Source organism: Rhinopithecus roxellana, chromosome 8, assembly GCF_007565055.1.
Source record: "Rhinopithecus roxellana isolate Shanxi Qingling chromosome 8, ASM756505v1, whole genome shotgun sequence".
Lineage (NCBI taxonomy): Eukaryota > Metazoa > Chordata > Mammalia > Primates > Cercopithecidae > Rhinopithecus > Rhinopithecus roxellana.
In genome coordinates, this window is record NC_044556.1 from 67,158,804 (window position 1) to 67,177,724 (window position 18,921).

General features: G+C 39.6%; 1 protein-coding gene across 1 annotated transcript in view; it reads left to right on the forward strand.

The window, feature by feature from the left end:
- Positions 1-18,921, forward strand: part of USH2A (usherin) — an 825,608-nt gene that overhangs the window by 778,668 nt on the left and 28,019 nt on the right. Inside the window, exon 63 of the mRNA XM_030936493.1 lies at positions 857-1,178. Within this exon, the coding sequence (XP_030792353.1) occupies positions 857-1,178 (322 nt within the window). The remainder of the gene's footprint in view (positions 1-856; positions 1,179-18,921) is intronic.

Genomic DNA, 18,921 nt, shown 5'->3' on the forward strand with positions numbered 1-18,921 from the left:
GAAAAAAGTGCTCATTTGCAGCCATAGGCACTAAATACTTACAAAAATTCATTTTGTTGGAAAGGAGAAGTCCCTGCTATGTAAATAGACCTTTTCAAGTAGCAGAGACGGGCTATGAGGCAAAACATAATTGATTAGTTGAGTTTAACTGGATGGTGATAAGGTGTCTTCATGATTGATAATCTGGTGTGTAGTTGAGTTAACTTTGGCCCCACAAGGTCTTTGTGTCATGTAAGGGAGCCTGTTTTAAGATGTTAGGTATTAGGTGAGGGGATTTATTACCACTGAGACCTTAATTCCATGATGTTCCTTCATGACCTGGAAACATTCCTGGGGGATCATTTAGCTCTAGCTTCAAAGGTAGGAGGAGTCCAGGACTGCTGAGAACTGCTTCATACTTTCCAAGGTCTGCATTCTTCATTGCTATGTTAAGTAATTCTGAAGAGTACTGGAATTTTCATGCTGGAAAGAATCTTGAGAGTTATTTATTCCATACATCCTTGTTTAGGGGAAGAATTGTACTCACCCCTTTCAAACAGTTAAGAAACTTTAGTTTAGAAAGCCAGGGGGATTTTAATAGTTCAAAAATTTCCATGGAAATATAAATATTTTTTGAGACGGAGTCTTGCTCTGTCGCCCGGGCTGGAGTGCAATGGCACAATTTCAGCTCACTGCAAGCTCTGCCTTCTGGGTTCAGGCCATTCTCAACTTTGTTATTCTTAAGAGTTAGCTATGAATAAGAATACATGTAAACTTGTCTTTCTTTTTTTTTTTTTTAAGGCCTGGTGTTTTAAAGATTCTTCCCATGAAAATCTATTTTGCTGAAAATCACTAATTTCTGCCTTATGTCCTGAAGGTATGAAATACGAATTCAAGCATGCACCACCCTGGGATGTGCATCAAGTGACTGGACATTCATACAGACCCCTGAGATTGCACCTCTGATGCAACCCCCACCACATCTGGAGGTACAAATGGCTCCAGGAGGATTCCAGCCCACTGTTTCCCTTTTGTGGACAGGACCGCTTCAGCCAAATGGAAAAGTTTTGTATTATGAATTACACAGAAGACAAATAGCAACTCAGCCTGGAAAATCCAGTCCAGTCCTAATCTATAATGGAAGCTCAACCTCTTTTATAGATTCCGAACTACTGCCTTTCACAGAGTATGAGTATCAGGTAAGAAATGTGTATTATCAACAATTCAAGTTGATTATGTGCACTCATCAGCACCTGCCTGTAAAAATGGTGCTCAATTTGAAAGGCACTTAAAGAAATGTGGGACTTAAGGAGAATAATAATATTCCTTAAAATTTTTTAATTGGTAAATGAGGAAAAAACATGTTCATTGCCTTTTTCATTTTCTTGGTTTTTGAGCCATGTTATATATGTTGTTTTTCTTAGGTAGATTCCAGGTGAATTTCCTTTTCTTATTAATAGAGTGCTTTCTGCCATTAAGATTCCCTCTGTCAGTGTTGCCTCGGTAGGAGATACTCCTTGTTAAAAGATCACTTTGAAAATAACTCATCACTTGTACCAAAATAAAATCAAATAGCAAACATCTCTAGCCTTGGTGCTCAAGAAAGATACAGAATGTTGAAAAAAGTCTAGAAGAGTGCAACTAACCTGCCCATGACGATTAATTAAGTTTTCTCTAAGGATGGCCTAAAAAAATAAGACTGTGCATTCTTCAAAAGCCAAGAATTAAGAATACTATTTAGAAAACATCGTGAATTCTATGGAGGACTTCTGTTAGGTTTGTTTAGTTTTGCCATCAGAGTCCATTTGCATTCTTCTTGTAATAACAATCTCATTTCCTGTGGGAGAATGCTTCCCCCACCCTTTGCTCAGGCTTGGTGGGAGTGTCAATCAATGTGTCAGGCTGTCTCCTAGCCAAGTGGTGGGCACGTGAGCCGCTCAGCCCCTCAGATTTGCCTGGGGCTTGATCTTCAGCAGAGTGACTCAGAATTTTAAAAGGTGGAGGTGAGAAGTCCTGTTAAAATATCCCTAACCTCAATCTAAAAGGTTTTCTTTTCCCTGCTATTTCCAAGCACGGTTCTGCAACCCTTCTTTTAATTCCACATACTCAAGTAAATTCTCGTCTGCTTAAGTCAGAATCAGTGCCTCTTGCTTGCAGCTAAGGAAAGCTTACTGATTGATGTAAGCACTTAACTGCCAGGCACAATGCCAACAGAAATTTTCTAAAAGAGAAAACTGAGCCTTAAAAAGCTTATTATAACATGAAATAATAAAACTAATGAGTCACCAAAAAAAATAGTGACCAAATCAATGAGTACAGTGAATACAGGGAACATTTTAAGCATTAAAAGAATATTTTAGGAGAATAACATATGGGACAAATTACCGAATTAATAAGATTTGAAAATACAAATAAATTCTTGAATGGTTTGGAAAAATACACAGATATAAATCCATAATCCCTTGTTTGCAACTCCAAATCTTAAAATCTCTTAAAAGCATTTTCTTGCTTTGCCACAGGTCATTTGGCAACAAAACCCAATCTAAACAGACTTGAGACCATTTCCAGTATTTATTTATCCCATTTAATATGAATACTTATATGTTTCACTACAAAAATATTGCTTTATTATAAGATGGCTAACAAGATCATGCTGTGGATATTATAAAATATATAGTATATACATTTTATCCTATTTCAAAATGTGAAAACAAAATTATTTTAAAACACATCAGGCCCCCAGGGGTTTACCATAAGAACTGGATAAGAACTGTGGTTTACGTCATGAAGGAACAAAATACTGATGCCACCATTGGAAACGTAACACTGTTAGAAACAGCCAGAACCTATGTGCCTGCCCTTTTGTTCTTTTCTCATTACCTTTATTCAAAAGTGTCACGCTATCAAAGTTATCAATTATCTAGTCTCCCTTACAAATAAAAACGGTACCCTTAGTGAGGGAGCTGGATGAAATCAGCGTGAAATCTTCACCGCTAATTAGACGCAACTTAATGACCCATGTGTAAGAGACACAAACTTTCTCTGGTATTGTGTTGTGTCATTGGGTTAAGTTCTGGTCACATGATCTGTAGAAGTCTCATTCCAGTTTTTGTTTGTTTGTTTGTCTTAGACAGTCTCGCTCTGTCACCCAGGCTGGAGTGCAGTGGCGAGATCTCAACTCACTGCAACCTTTGCCTGCCAGGTTCAAACGATTCTCCTGCCTTAGCCTCCGGTGTAGCTGAGATTACAGGCGTGCAGCACGACACCAGGCTCATTTTTTTTTTTTGTATTTTTAGTAGAGACAAAGTTTTGCCATGTTGGTCAGACTGATCTTGAACCCCTGACCTCAAGTGATCAGCCTGCCTTGACCTTCCAAAGTGCTGGGATTACAGGCATGAGCCACCACGCCAGGTCCCATCCCAGTTTTCTATAAAATGGAAAGCTCCAGGAATGTGTCTTGTCTCTAGTCAGATTTTTCATCAGGTACTAAGGATGACCAAGAACCAAGCGACCCACATTTCAGAGGAGAGGCAGGTTAAGAACCTTAGGCTGTGTGGTTTCTTTTTAACTGTTACTATCGGCTCTGTGTTACACTCCTCCTCCATACTCATCTCACTCAAATGAAAGTATTTAATTTGGTTTTTGATCTCCAGCTTGTATTTATTAGCTAATCTCATGTAGTTACAACATAAGGATAGAAAACAAAAAAAAATCAAAATCTAGCTTAGCCCAAAGGCCGAGTTCTTATGGAAAATAATATTTTGAAAAGCATAGATTAACTACTGAAATAAATGATCAGAAAATATTGGTTTCATTTAGCCTGCGTAAACACTGAGTCTATGTGGACCCTGAGTAATCCTACAGAAGTCATTTAGGAAGTTATATACTAAAACAATTTAGTTTTCTTTAACAAAAGAGCATTTTGTATTTGTGATGAATTTGCATTGCTCTCAAATCCACTTGAGGGTTACTTCATCTGCAAGTTGCCTTTGAAAATACCTTCGTTGTCCTACACACATCTGCTCACCCAACAACTGACGGTGATTTGACCCTTCTGCAGAGGAGTATATTTTTGAGGTAATTGTAGATTGAAGGGAATAGAAACAAAGAACTGAGAAACTTTCTAGCAGTGTGGAAGGATTAATCAGAAGATCGTGAGGATGTATATTCGTGGAGGTTACCATCCACATGGTGTGCCCTGCAAGGGTCCCCACCACCTTCCTATATACTACGTTACATCATTGTACTCATTTCTGTTTTTGAGTTAAATCATTGAAGGCAGTTGTTAAAATTTAGTTATGTGAAAAGAACAAGACAGTTTTCACTAGTCTAAATCAACTCATTCCATCAGTTGGCCAGTGATAAAAGAGGGTATCACATGGATAAGTTTTTTTTTTTTTTTTCCTGTCGTCTTCTTCATTTTGAGACACAGTCTCGCTCCGTCGCCCAGGCTGGAGTGCAATGGTGCAATCTTGGGTCACTACAACCTCCATCTCCCGGGTTCAAGCAATTCTCTGCTTCAGCCTCCTGAGTAGCTGGGATTACAGGCGCCTGCCACCACACCTGGCTATTTTTTTTTTTTTTTTGTAGTTTTAGTAGAGACAGGGTTTCACCATCTTGGCCAGGCTAGTCTTGAACTCCTAACTTTGTGATCCACGCACCTCGGCCCCCCAAAGTGATGGATGAGTTTTAATGGGCAGGAGGGTCATGAAATATCTGGAGAAATGGATACTTATAGAGAGTGGGAGAATTACTCACTGCAGAAAACCTAAGAGGGAAATTAAATGAGCAGCAAATCTCACTCACCTCACCACAGTTCTTGTAACCAGCTTGGTAACTAGCTCCTTTGAAGTTGAGCAAAACCCATGTGATATCACAAGCACTTTCTAAGTGTTCACTAATACTTCAATATGGAATGCCCTAAAGGTAGCATCCCCACTGTTTACAGTACAAGTGGAGGACCTAAGAGCTTGTTCAAAGGGCAGATTCCTGAGTGGAATGGGAAGGGACCCTAGCAACCCGTACATTTTTTTTTTTTTTTAAAGACAGCATCCCGCTCTGTGGCCACGCTGGAGTGCAGTGGTGTGATCTCGGCTCACTGTAACCTCCGACTCCCTGGTTCATGCAATTCTCCTGTCTCACCTTCCCAAGTAGCTGGGATTACAGGCACGTGCCACCATGCCCAGATAGTTTTTTGTATTTTTAGTAGAGACGGGGTTTCACCATGGTGGCCTAGATGGTCTTGATCTCCTGACCTCATGATCCTCCCACCTCAGCCTCCCAAAGTGCTGGGATTACAGGCGTGAGCCACCACTCCCAGCCTAGCAACCTGTATTTTTAATAAGCAGGTTGGATGGTCCACAACCCACTTTTTTTGGAAATACTGCCTCAGAGGATACAACATTGCTGCTGTGCTACTTAAGCCTGATTTTCCAGTGGTGATTTTCTGAATCAGCGGTTCTCAGCTTTGACACCATGTTAGAATCACCTGGGGAAATTTCACAACATTATGCGTGCTGATACCCAGGCCCCACTCTCCTGTAGTTCTGATTTTGGGATGGGTTCGGGCATCCGTGCGATTCAAAAGGTTCCCAGGTGATGCTCAAGTGCAGCCAGGGTTGAGAATCACTAGCCTAAACTGTTATAAACAGATAGCCCAAATAAGTGAAGCCATCTCCCCACAAATGCCTAATGTACATGATGATCATTGATGACAGCCTATTGGCGTTGGTCTATCCTGGCTTTCAAAAAGAAGGGTCCTATTGTTTTGATGTGAAACTAGAGAGGAGAACAGAATATATTATCTATGAAGTCCATGTCTCAGCTACTCAAATAATTTAATTTTCTTCATGGATTTTATTTGGCTTTTGTTATTGTTGTTTTGTTTTCTTTTATTTCTTACTTGGGAGGTCTGGTCTTTGGTGGTAAGAGTAAAGTTCACCATCATTTAAAACAGGGGATTTTTCTAGTTTGAGTCATTTCAGCATAGCTTCCAGAATTCTGGGATTCTAAAAGATAACACTCTGGAGGATTAGCTTTAATAAAGCCAGTGAGATCTAAAATATGAATCAAAAATTTAGCAAGATTTTTTTTCTTGTTTTCCACAAGAATGGGTTGGTGGCTTTACAGAGTGCAGGGCAGGTTTCCATTAGAAAACAAACGTTTTCTGGAAATTTTGAATGCAACTTAGTTTACCAAAATCTAATTCTCAAACAACTCTGTAAATGTATGTTCCATGCATAAATGAGATGCATCTGTACTAAATAAAATTCTTCCATTGCACAGACCTCTTCCTTAAACAGAGATCACAGGCTTGCTCGTGCTACAGAACATTTACAAATCCAAGAAGATTTTTTTAAAGACAATAGTCATTTCTATCTTCAACCCTTTCAAAATTTTGCTATTCTAATACATGCAATGTGAACCTCCACATTCTATGTGGAGCAGTTCTTAATGGTTTAGCAGCAAATTAAGACAATATTTTTCCCACAGGCTACAAGAGGGACCTGGGTGTGAGTCTACTCCGTTAAGACATTTTGGGTTTTACCTTTGGGGAGTGAGCCGAGGCTAATGAATAGCTCTCAGTAATTGTGCATTCATATTCATACTCTTGCTTAAGGCAATGACTCACCATGGATCTGATAGGGCCCGCCACCACCCCGTTTCACTGAATCATGCTGTCAGTGGCTTAATTAGTTTTCCTGAAACTTCCTCACTTTGACAGATTTTTGCGGTAAGCGCCCACTCACACTCAGGGTCTCTGAAGGCTTCTGGTGCCTCGTGACTGGGTGACTGAGAAGCAACAGGTCAGCCTTAGAGGAAACTCTGTGACTCATGGCATGGGATCTGAACTTAGGGCTAGTGCTAAAGGAGCCCATGCAGAATGGCAGTCTGCTGCTTTCTAACCGACCAACAGCGTCCCCAAACAAGCAGATGGAAAGAAGGGCTATGGAGGAAACACAGAAGGGGATCCTCACTGTTGCTGCCAGTGGCAGCTGCCTGAAGACTGCCAGGTGTACTGTAGAGGCCTTCCCCGCACCAGCCCCCACCATAGGCTACCAAATTGTTGGCAATTAGTTAGAAGTGGGAGGGAGACAGGCCAGCATCTTCTACTCCTTCTCTCAGTAATTCTGGATCCTTGAGCACATTAACCTCTTTGGGTGTTTCCTCATAATAGAGGTTAGGCCTGCTGTGATGGAATATCATAGACTGGGTGGCTTAAATAACAAACATTTATTTTCCACAGTTCTAGAGACTAGGAAGTCCAAGGTCAAGGCACCTGCAGATTCAGTATCTGGTGAGGCCCACCTTCTGGCTTGCAGATAATGTTCTTCTCCTTATATCCACATATGGCAAATGGAAGGAGATGGAGAGGAAAAGGAAGGAAGAGAAAAGAGTAGGGGGACTCCCTCTCGTCTCTTTCTCTTCTTGTAAGAACACTAGTCCCATTCATGAGGGCTCCACCCTATGCAACCTAATAACCTCCCAAAGGCCTCCATATCATCATATTAAAGATTAGCCTTCAACATAAGTATTTGGAGGGGACAAAAACAGTCAGTTCAGAGCACTCATCTATAAAGGGAAGCACCCTCCAGCTCTATATTCTATGGGCAGACTAGTGGTAAGCTACAGGCATATAATTTTTAGAAATTCTAACCAAACTTTATCTTCTCTTGATTGGTTTTTGTAATCTACAGTTTGTAAAACACAACAAAATAAATTCTGACCCAAAGCAACAGAATTTTCTAATGGTAGTTAGCTTTAAGTTGTGTTGATGCAAGGGAATGTATGATATCAGCTTCAGACAAGAAATGGATATATGGTTATTCATCAACAAGATGGACATATGGAAATATCATTAGTTGTGTCTCTCATTGAAACCCAACATATTTATTTACTAATATATTTTTTAAATTATAACTATATTAAAAATATAAATGTAAATACATAATAAACTAATTTTCTTTAGTTAGCTACCAATGAGTCTCACTTATGTTCCTGAGAAAACCCACACTATCAAAAAGTTATCATGACTATTTCACTACAAGTAACAGAAAGCCAATGTAAACTAAGTTAAACAGAAGGGAATTGTTTCGGCTCTCACATCTGGAAAGGGCATTGAAGGAATCTGTTGAAACCAAAGAAAAGATATGAACATCAGGCCCTGGAAAACTGGGATGCAGGACTCAGAGGCTGTAAGATTCATTCATTCTCTCCCTCCTTGCTCCATCTCAGCTCGTCTGTATTTGGCTTCATTCTGCACACTCTCACCAGGCATCTGAGGAAATCACTACTAATATTCCCAGATTCAGGCCCTTTCTGTGCATCAGTTTTCTTATCTTCAAAATGTGAATAGATATAGCACTGGATTCATAGGCTTGCTTTGAGGTTAAATGAGTTAATATGTGAATGTTCTTGGAACAGTGCCTCATACATGGAAATCACTTCACCCATATAACAATAATGATTATTATTATTGCCCATCCACGTTAAGGACTAGAAGTCAACCAAGTGCAGGACTCTGACTGATCCTATTGCACTACCCGCCCTCCTGTGAACCAAGAGAACAGAGGACTGTGATTGAGCAGGTGTGGTCGCAGGGCCCACCTCCTACAGGCAGGGCTGTGTGAGGTATGTGGGAAATGCTTCCAGCCAGAAGCAAGAACTGCCCTAGTACACTACACACACCAACTAGGGGAACAAGTACTCCACAGCTGTGAGATATTGACAATCCTTGTGCCCTTTCACACTGGATGCTCACACCCTTCCTGTTTTCCAAATGAAGAAGCTGAGTGCAGATCACATAGCTTGTGCAAGAAAGATACTTAATTTCTGATAACTTCACTTTTCTCATTAAAAAAAAATGGGTGTGTTATGAGAACTAAGAAATCTGTGTGTCCAGTAGGATGCCTGCTACTTAGTGGGTCCATGCCACCATCCGATCCCCCTAGGATTGCACTAGTTAAAAGGAGAAACTTCCATTCAAGACCATAAAAAAGCCAGGTTAAGACATACCTTTTGTCTATATCAACAAGTCATTAATAAAATGTTAGAGTGTAAAAATTTCTAATCAGGAGTATAGTTGCCTCTAAAGGTGTGATACTCCTTCCACTAGGCAGTTCAACCCTCCCTGTCCTTGCCATTTCTCTTCTCAGGAAAATAGTAATTTACCCACATACCCATGACTAAAATTCCAAATTCTGATAGTCTGACTCCACTTTTCTGCAATTAGCTACTTGCTTTGTATTGCCTGTTTTCTATTGCTATCACCCTTATCCCATGCTTTTTCTATATCACATTTAGAGAAAACATATTGAGCAGGTTTTCTGTTTGGTTTTGGACTGCATTTAATTAGGTATTAATCTCACTAACATATTTCTGACCAGCATAGAGGTTTTTGTTTGGTTAATTTCTCCCACAAGAACTAAGCTCCCCACGCCCACCCCAACTCCCACAGCTCAAGGTTTTAAATGATTTATTGATATTGTCTGACTCAGACAGTGTATTTATTCTAAAACCTTAGGACCTGAGTGCACGCTTAGACTGAAGGCCACTGGGACATTTCCATGTGTAGAAAACTGAAGTCTGCCACTAGGCCTGGGGCCTGATCATTTTTCGCATCAAGCCCTTCGTTCCCACAGGAGATCACTTCTACCTGTTGGTGTGAGCACATTCAGGAGCATGCTCTAGTTCTTTTTGTTCTTGTTCCATCTCCTATGGCGACCCTTAGGACTTTATTCTAAAGCTCTATTGTTGGCAGTATTTATGGCGCCTTTGGGACAAGTTATCCATGTGAAGATGGGTTGGTTCTCACCCTCATGCAGATGCAACTCAGATTTATGTTTCATTTAAGCTGATATTGATCTTCCTGTCTCTGTGTTGGAAGCTTGATTGGTGGAAATAAAATGTGAAACACAACAGAATGCTCTTCAATTGAATGTAGATAATGTGTAATTCCAGCCTGCCCTCATGGCTCTTCAGATGGCCATGAAAACAAAGGCTCCCAAAGTCACCTGAAACTTAGGTCCTGTAAAAACATCCAGGAAAAGATGAGATGTGTTTTGCTTATTTTCCTTTATCCTGTAAATTGAGTATTTAATAAACTCTTCTTATTAGGCACCTACAATGTTCAAAGTGTATACCTAGTTACTAGGATTGAGGCAGGAAGCTAAAATCCATGCACTCTCCCCTTCAGGGACTTAAAGTATAGTTGATAAGATAAATAAAGATGTCCATGAATAATGTATCCATAAAAATATCTCTAGGAGCGTTGACGTTTGCAAGATCTGAGTGATGGCAAAACAGATCCAGGGAGGAAGAAGCAGCTTCTTTATCTTCAGGGACAGCATGATTTCCACACCAAACTCTAAAGGCCACTCTTATTCTACTCTCTGGCCAGATGGTTTTGTGCAGCACAGGTGGCACCTTGATACTAAAGAGCTACTGGACTAAAATCATTCCACAGACACAAGAAGAGGCACCATTTCTCTGTTCCTTCAGTCTTACTTTTCCTAGCCAGGGGAACTGAGACACGCAACACCTGGAAAATCGGGTAACTCCCACCCCAATACCGCACTTTAAGCAAACGGGCACACCAGGAGATTATATCCCACACCTGGCCGGGAGGGTCCCACACCCACGGAGCCTCCCTCATTGCTAGCACAGCAGTCTGCAGCGATCTAACTGCAAGGCAGCAGCGAGTCTGGGGGAGGGGCGCCCACCATTGCTGAGGCTTAAGTAGGTAAACAAAGCCGCTGGGAAGCTCGAACTGGGTGGAGCTCACAGCAGGTCAAGGAAACCTGCCTGTCTCTGTAGACTCCACCTCTGGGGACAGGGCACAGATGAAAAACAACAACAACAAAAAGCAGCAGAAACCTCTGCAGACGCAAACGACTCTGTCTGACAGCTTTGAAGAGAGCAGTGGATCTCCCATCACGGAGGTTGAGATCTGAGAAGGGACAGACTGCCTGCTCAAGTGGGTCCCTGACCCCTGAGTAGCCTAACTGGGAGACATCCTCCACTAGGGGCAGCCTGACACCCCACACCTCACAGGGTGGAGTACACCCCTGAGAGGAACCTTCCAAAGTAAGAATCAGACAGGTACACTCGCTGTTCAGCAATATTCTATCTTCTGCAATCTCTGCTGCTGATACCCAGGCAAACAGGGTCTGGAGTGGACCTCAAGCAATCTCCAACAGACCTACAGCTGAGGGTCCTGACTGTCAGAAGGAAAACTATCAAACAGGAAGGACACTTATAACAAAACCCCATCAGTACGTCACCATCTTCAAAGACCAGAGGCAGATAAAACCACCAAGATGGGGAAAAAGCAGGGCAGAAAAGCTGGAAATTCAAAAAATAAGAGCGCATCTCCCCCTGCAAAGGATCGCAGCTCATCGCCAGCGATGGATCAAAGCTGGTCAGAGAATGACTTTGACAAGATGAGAGAAGAAGGTTTCAGTCCATCAAACTTCTCAGAGCTAAAGGAGGAATTACGTACCCAGCGCAAAGAAACTAAAAATCTTGAAAAAAGAGTGGAAGAATTGATAGCTAGAATAATTAATGCAGAGAAGGTCATAAATGAAATGACAGAGATGAAAACCATGACACGAGAAATACGTGACAAATCCACAAGCTTCAGTTACCAACTCGATCAACTGGAAGAAAGAGTATCAGCGATTGAGGATCAAATGAATGAAATGAAGCAAGAAGAGAAACCAAAAGAAAAAAGAAGAAAAAGCAATGAAAAAAGCCTGCAAGAAGTATGGGATTATGTAAGGCCAACATTCAAATTCAGGAAATACAGAGAACGCCACAAAGATACTCCTCGAGAAGAGCAACTCCAAGACACATAATTGCCAGATTCACCAAAGTTGAAATGAAGGAAAAAATCTTAAGGGCAGCCAGAGAGAAAGAAACGCCTTTCTAAATCTCCATCCTTATGTTTAGAAGCCTCTCTTAGCCCACCTACTATTATTGGTACCTGTGTAATGGTTCAAAATGTTCTCCACTGCATCAGTTGGGATCTCAACAGGAAGTATATGGCACATTCAAAGGGTATTTGAAGAAAATTTAAGGAAGAGGCTATTTATGGAGATGTGGGCAGAATTAAGAGAATCAATAAGGGATGTTAAAGTACCCAGGAAGTAGGAAGAGTCCGAACCTGTAACCTCTAGGCCTGCAGGGACAACAGAAGAATCTGGGACACTGAAAGGAAATTCAGCCTTGTCGACCTGCAGTGCCAAAGAGAGGAGCAGGAGAAACAGAATCTGAACTCTCTCTTCCCTTTGATCAAACCCTAATGGAAGAGAGCCAGTGAAGAAAACATTCCAGGTGAGGCAGTCTGATGAAGTCAGCCTTCCAGGGTACAGAGCAAACCAGAGAAGGGCAGAGAATGGATCTGGGGAAAAAACAGCTCATCCCCCACACTCAGATTGATGCTGCTCCTCAACCAATATATAACAATGCCTTCACCAGTAGAATCCTTTCTGGACTAGAGGATCACCTGGCCAGCTTTGGCTTGTCACTCTGAGATTATTGATAAACCACTAAGTAAATTTGAAGACTTAAGGAGGATTGTACTTAAGTACTTGAACCAATAGCATATTACCATTAAACTGTAAAGAAATCTCTCAGGATATATGAAGCAATCCAATCTGCAGGTGGAAACAAAAATGTTAACACATGCAAATAAGTTAGATGCTTTGAATGGTAGTTTTTAAAAGCATAGTTGAAACCTCTTCTTGTTAATTGATTTATCTATCTGTTTATGGATCTGATCATTACTAAGATGCCTATAAGCATCTAGAAAACTGCACAGTTCTCTCTTTGATTCCTATAGGCATATTTCTAATGGAAAGCAGTAATAAAATTCTTTTCTCTAAAAAATCCATTGAATTGCTCTGATTTTTCCTTTTGTTCATGCTTGGGGGCTTTTTGAGAAATTTTAACTAATAATAAGGCAAAGTAAATAAGCTGTCCAATTAACAAGTTTCAATGTAGAGCAATATTTTTGAAAAGCCAGGCTTTTGTTTACTCTAACCCTCAAAGCTCTAGAGTACAGAAGTACCTGGAAGAAAGATACAGAGGGAGGTGTGGGCTAAATTCCAAATGCTGTGGAGCGTTTTCCAGTCTTATTAATGCATAACAACTAACTAGAATCCAGAAGTGAGTTGCAGAATTGCTATCTAGTCCCACTAGATCCCCAAAACTGTTAAGTCACTCTCTCCTGTCTTTTCACACAAATAATTTGATAGTAATCACTATCATTGATTTAGGGTTTGTTATGTGCTAAGGGCTATGTTAAGAACTGCATGCATATTAGCTAATTTAATCTCATACAACCATTTGAGATAGGTGTTATTATTGACACTATTTTACAGGTGAGAAACATGAGGCATTGAAAAATTAGGTATCATGCCCAAGGATATAAAGTTGATAAGTTGAAGGACTCAAATTCGAACCTTAAGCTTCAGGTTCAAAGACTGGTTTCTTAAATTCTACCCCAACAGTTACCTCCAAATTGCATTTGCATGCAGCTTTGGGACTTTCAAAAATTGATGAAATATTTATAAATATATTCATCCCCACCCCATTCCTCAGAAATTTCTAGAAACATTATTGCATGTAAATCTTAAAATAGTCCTGTGGGGTAGGTGGTGTTAGCTCTTAGCATAGTCAGGAACCTGAATAACTTAGCAAGTTACCTAGTCAAAAAGCAATGGAGTCAGAACTCAAGTCCTGACTTTCTGACCCCAAGTACAATGGTGGCTCTGCTGAACTGCAGCTTCTTCAAGTTACCTTCATCAGGAGCACAAATTCCTGACCCTGTGAAGACAGACTGATTAGGGTTTCAGTCTGGGCTACATGAATTACCAACTCTGGATCCTCAGCTAGTAATTTGAACTCACTAAACCTCAGTTTTCTTATCTGTAAAATTGAGATTAAACAAACAAACAAAAAACTTACCCCAGGAAGGTTGCTGTGAACTTTAAATAAGTTGACTTCAAAGCTAAGGTATTGTCACTTACAAAAAAAAAAGTAAGATTTAATATATAAATACATAGAAGGTGTTCAGTATCCAGCATTCCTGTAAAATGAAAATCAAATAAAGTCACTCTCCAGCTGCAAACCCTCCTTCCTCCATTCCATAAAATGCAAACTCCTCTCTAGTTCCATGAGGCCTTTCATGGTCTCACTTTTGTCCAGTTCTGTCCTCATTCCATTGCTCTCTGGCTCTTACTCACTAAGGTCAGCCACACTGGCCTTCTCGAGGATCTAGCCCTAAGGCCTTTGCACATGCTCTTCTTTTCCACAGAATGCTCTTCCCTCAGATCCTCATCTGGTGAGCTTCTGCCAATTGTATCCCAGCTTGATGGTCACCTGTTGAGAGAACCTCCTAGACAAGCCAAACATTTTCTGCTATATCACCTTATGTATATCACCATACAATATCATCATTTCTTTTCTAGCTATATCCTTACCTGCTTATTTTATTTGTGTTATTATTGATTGCCTCCCCTCACCAGGATGTTAATGCCAGCCTTGTTCACTGTTGTATCCCCAGCTCATAGAACAGCATCTGGCATATAGAAATGGCTCAATCAATATGTGTTGAATTCATGGATGATAAATAGTCTTACCTAATTTACTATCCTTCATGGAGGTATTAATCATAATTGGTGATTGTGATCTTAGCTTCCTCTAGCAACTTATTGTGGATAAAATATATTTTTTAATGCTATATCCATTAGGGTATAGTTATTATTGTAGAGAACATAATGGAATTTCAATGCATTTACACATGTTTGAACAGGATGAAATATATGAGTAGTACTTGCTTCTGTGTAATAGGCAATATTGCTCAAAGCATGATAAGTGGCAGCAGAGATGGATGTCACATTGTTTGTGATAACTTCCACTGTCCCACTTTTAGGCTACCCTCCACAGAAAAAGCCAGTTGATGCAGGGCTCTCTGAAAAGCCCAGGGCAGCAGCCCACCATGTCAAAGGTGTATACAGGCCTTCTTTTAATGGCCTTATGTAGGAAGGGGTAAAGAGTTTGGGTTTTTAGATCACCTATCTGTATTAGAAGGCCAGCTTTATCACTTACCAAGTTGCATAAATTTCTGTGTTCCTCAGTTTTCTCATGTGTAAAGTGGGGATAATAATACCAACCGTATAGGATTGTCGGGAGGAAAAATGCAAAATTAGAACATAGAATACACTTACAAAAGTGTAAGTGCTCAATAAATCCAGTAGCTACTTTTATGTATCCTCCATGAGAGCAGGATGGGGCTGGGTTCCTGTTTCCTCTTAGGGAGAGCATATATAAGCAATAAAAAATAGCATGTGATAACTCCAAACTTTCATTATTTAGTTTTATTGATGAAAGTGAATCAGGGCTAATTTCAGTGTTTCCCACTGCTAGGTCAGTTTTCCCTTCTTCAGATATTAGAGAAGAACCATATTCACATGTAGTAAATGACTCCAAAGAGCAAGATGGTATGAGGAGCAGTAGTGATAAGACACCCATTTCTAGCATGGGGAATGTCTTGTAATTTTTCCAGTAGCTTCACGTCTCTGAACTTCAAAAGTGCTCATGGAAAGCAAGACAATGTCCTGCTGTACCCTCTTCCCCTGGGTCCCAGAATTCAATTAAAATCAGGTTCTATCTTGCCTAATCCAAGGTGTTTTAGATGAAGGGAACCTGGAATACAGGGACTATATCTGTAAAAGTGTGACTGTATTGTATCCAGCAAGGTTCTATGCAAATAGAGGTGCTGGAAAACGTCCATTTGATGGTGAAAGAAAATCAGATAGGTACACAGTTAAATAAATAGCTACATAGAGCTTTTCAGCACATTATTCCTTCATAACTGGAGCCTGCAGGGCTATTCATGAAATAAAACAATCTTGTAATCATGTAATTTCAAATTCATTGCATTGTCTCTTTCGCCAAAATTCTTTAACCACGATTCCGGCAAAGAAGATTTTGGCATATTGCTATTCAAACATATTCAAAACCTATTACAAGCGCTACCCTTTAAGAAGGCATTAGCGTGAGTGCCATGGGAAAATATACTCCAAGGTTGTAGATGAATTGATATGATTTCCTTGATTGTATCTTTTTATTTATGAGGCATAATTTATGAGCACTGGAAAGCAAACTGCAATGAGTGATGACTAACAACAGCCAAAGTCATAAATCAGGAGCAGTGGAAGAAGTAGTGATTTTGATCGAATCTATTGAATTAGCTGTTGGCCTTAGCCAATACAGGTATTGGAAAGACCTTTTTAATATCTATTTGTCCCCTCATGGGAATGTGATAACAATCTCATTACATGCCCCTAGGAAACAAATAATTTAATTGTTTGCCCATTAACATACAACCTGTTTACTCTACTTATTAATTACTGGCATAGCTGTTCATGCTAGATTTTTTGTTTATTTCTGATGTGAATTGTTACAAAATTATGTTCACATTCCTTAGTTTTTATAAACAATTATGTCTCCTTAGAGCTTCTTGATATAAATTTGTCCTCAGAATTGTTGAAATGCTTTTTTTAATCAAACATTGTCATCATCCCACAAGGAAGTATGTTACTGTTTCACAGAAGTTGCAGAGAGCTCAGATATTCTTCCCTCTCTTAATCCTCTGAGAGTTAACAGTTTTACTAGTACAGCTCTTATCATAAGCAGCCTGGATAAAGAGCAAACTCTCAAATTGCTCCAAGCACAAAGACAGTCATCATCACTTACATTAGGAGTTAACAGATTAAAGATCTTTTGGAAAAGACTAGTCGACTGAATTTGGTTACTCCTGTATTATATTTTTATAAGGAAAATAATAGCAAATGTAAGACCAAATAAACATCAGCTTGGTGCTGACCCATATACAAACCATCCAGGAACCATATATTATGAAGTATGTTCCCTGGATTTGAACAAGACTTGTAGCATTTCCTTGGCCAAAAGAATCATAAAATATTTTCACAATTTAGGGGTTTTTCTTAGGATACCATAAAGGAAAAATGCATCAGGAACCCCCTTGAAATTTATATTAATAATTTAGCTTTGCTCTAAGACAATACTTGGAAAACATCAGTCCCAAGGAAGGTTATTTCAGAAAGATACGAGACATTGAGCAAGACAAAGCATTCAGGTGAAAACTACTTTGTTTAGCCAATACAGGTGTTGGAAAGACCTTTTTAATATCTATTTGTCCCCCTCATGGGAATGTGATAACAATCTTAACAACAAGTTAAGTGTGGAAATTGTGCTAAAGAATAACTAGCACAGGCCGGGCACGGTGGTTCATGCCTATAATCCCAGCAGCACTTTGGGAGGCTGAGGCAGGCAGATCACGAGGTCAGGAGTTCAAGACCAGCCTGGCCAACGTGGTGAAACCCCATCTCTACTAAACTACAAAAAATTAGCCAGGTGTGGTGGCAGGTGCCTGTAGTCCCAGCTACTCAGGAGGCTGAGGCAGGGGAAGCACTTGAACCCAGGAGGCAGAAGTTGCGCTGTTGAGATCGCTCCACTACACTCCAGTCTTGGTGACACAGCAAGACTCTGTCTCAAAAAAAAAAAAAAAAAAAAAAAAAAAAGGGAAAAAAGAATAACTAGCACTGTAGCAGAAGCATCTAAAGGGGCCACCACTCTGGGAGATTTCTGATACATTTCCCCTTCTCCCATCTTCTGTAGACTGGTGATCCCTTCTCTTTCCCATTCACAAAAATTATTACAATGCTTCTGTTCACAAATGTTTGCTTTCCTCCTAGAATAAAATTAGAAGGAAAAATGTTGGGTTGAGAGAAATTGGGAGCATTTAGAATAATATTCCTCTGCACTAAAAGAAAAATAGACTCAGCAATTTCTAGAAATATCAAGGTTTCAATAAATTATACCTTAAGTGAAAATTAGGAGGCAAGAAGTGGTTCTACAAAGTCAGTAAACTCTAGTTCTGTTTGGAACTATGAAAAAATACCGTAATTAATTCTGTGATGATTATTGAATTGTAACATATTCCAAGATACATTTATTGTGTTTATTTGAATGACCGAAGGTAATGACAAAGGTAATGCAAAGTATAACTCTAAAGAGACATAACATAAATAGAAACTGAAAATGTACAGTGCCTATATTCCGTACGTGGTTCTATAAAGAATAGACCTCTGTGTTTTTCAATAATATTGGGTGTAAAAGTCACTCGGAAATATGTTGAAAGGGCAAATTCCAAGGTCCTCTCACCAGAAATTCTGATACAGGTACCCCAAATCATTTTGATGACCATGGCTAGGGAATATATTTTGACAAAGACTTCTCTCAAAGAGGCAATTTTCAAAAGAGAACAAATGATTAAATTCGTTGTTTTCACAGCAACGTGATTATGGCAGCTTAGTGGCAGATGTTGACACTCCATGTAATTAAAAATTTTTAAGGCAAAATACAGTAATTAGTCCTTTGGGGTAGGAAAGAGTAAATAAAAGAACAATTTCATTTTTTTAATGAACAACAAGCATAAATATGGTAATAGTCTCTAGTTGGATTGAAAAGTGTATTACATTGAAAACAGAAATTCCATTGAAAACTGACATATTAACCTACCATTTTGCTAGTTAATTAAAGAATTTGTGCCTAAACAATTATAGTTTTTATGCTTATTAAATGTAATCTATGTTTTCTATGACATTTTACATTGTAACTTTTTTCATGGTTACAACAGAAGCCTTAGAGAAATAAAACAACCAAGTCAGTCAGTCCTAACTTTACACTATTAACAGTTGGGGAAGTTTCTGACTCTACAGTGATAACTGTGTGTGCAGCCACGCATTCACATGTGAAAGTGTTCGCCAAACCCAAATAATAATGTATTTCAGCAGAAACTTTAATCATCCTTAATCTTTTATTATAAAAGAATAAATATGTTCAGTCTATGAG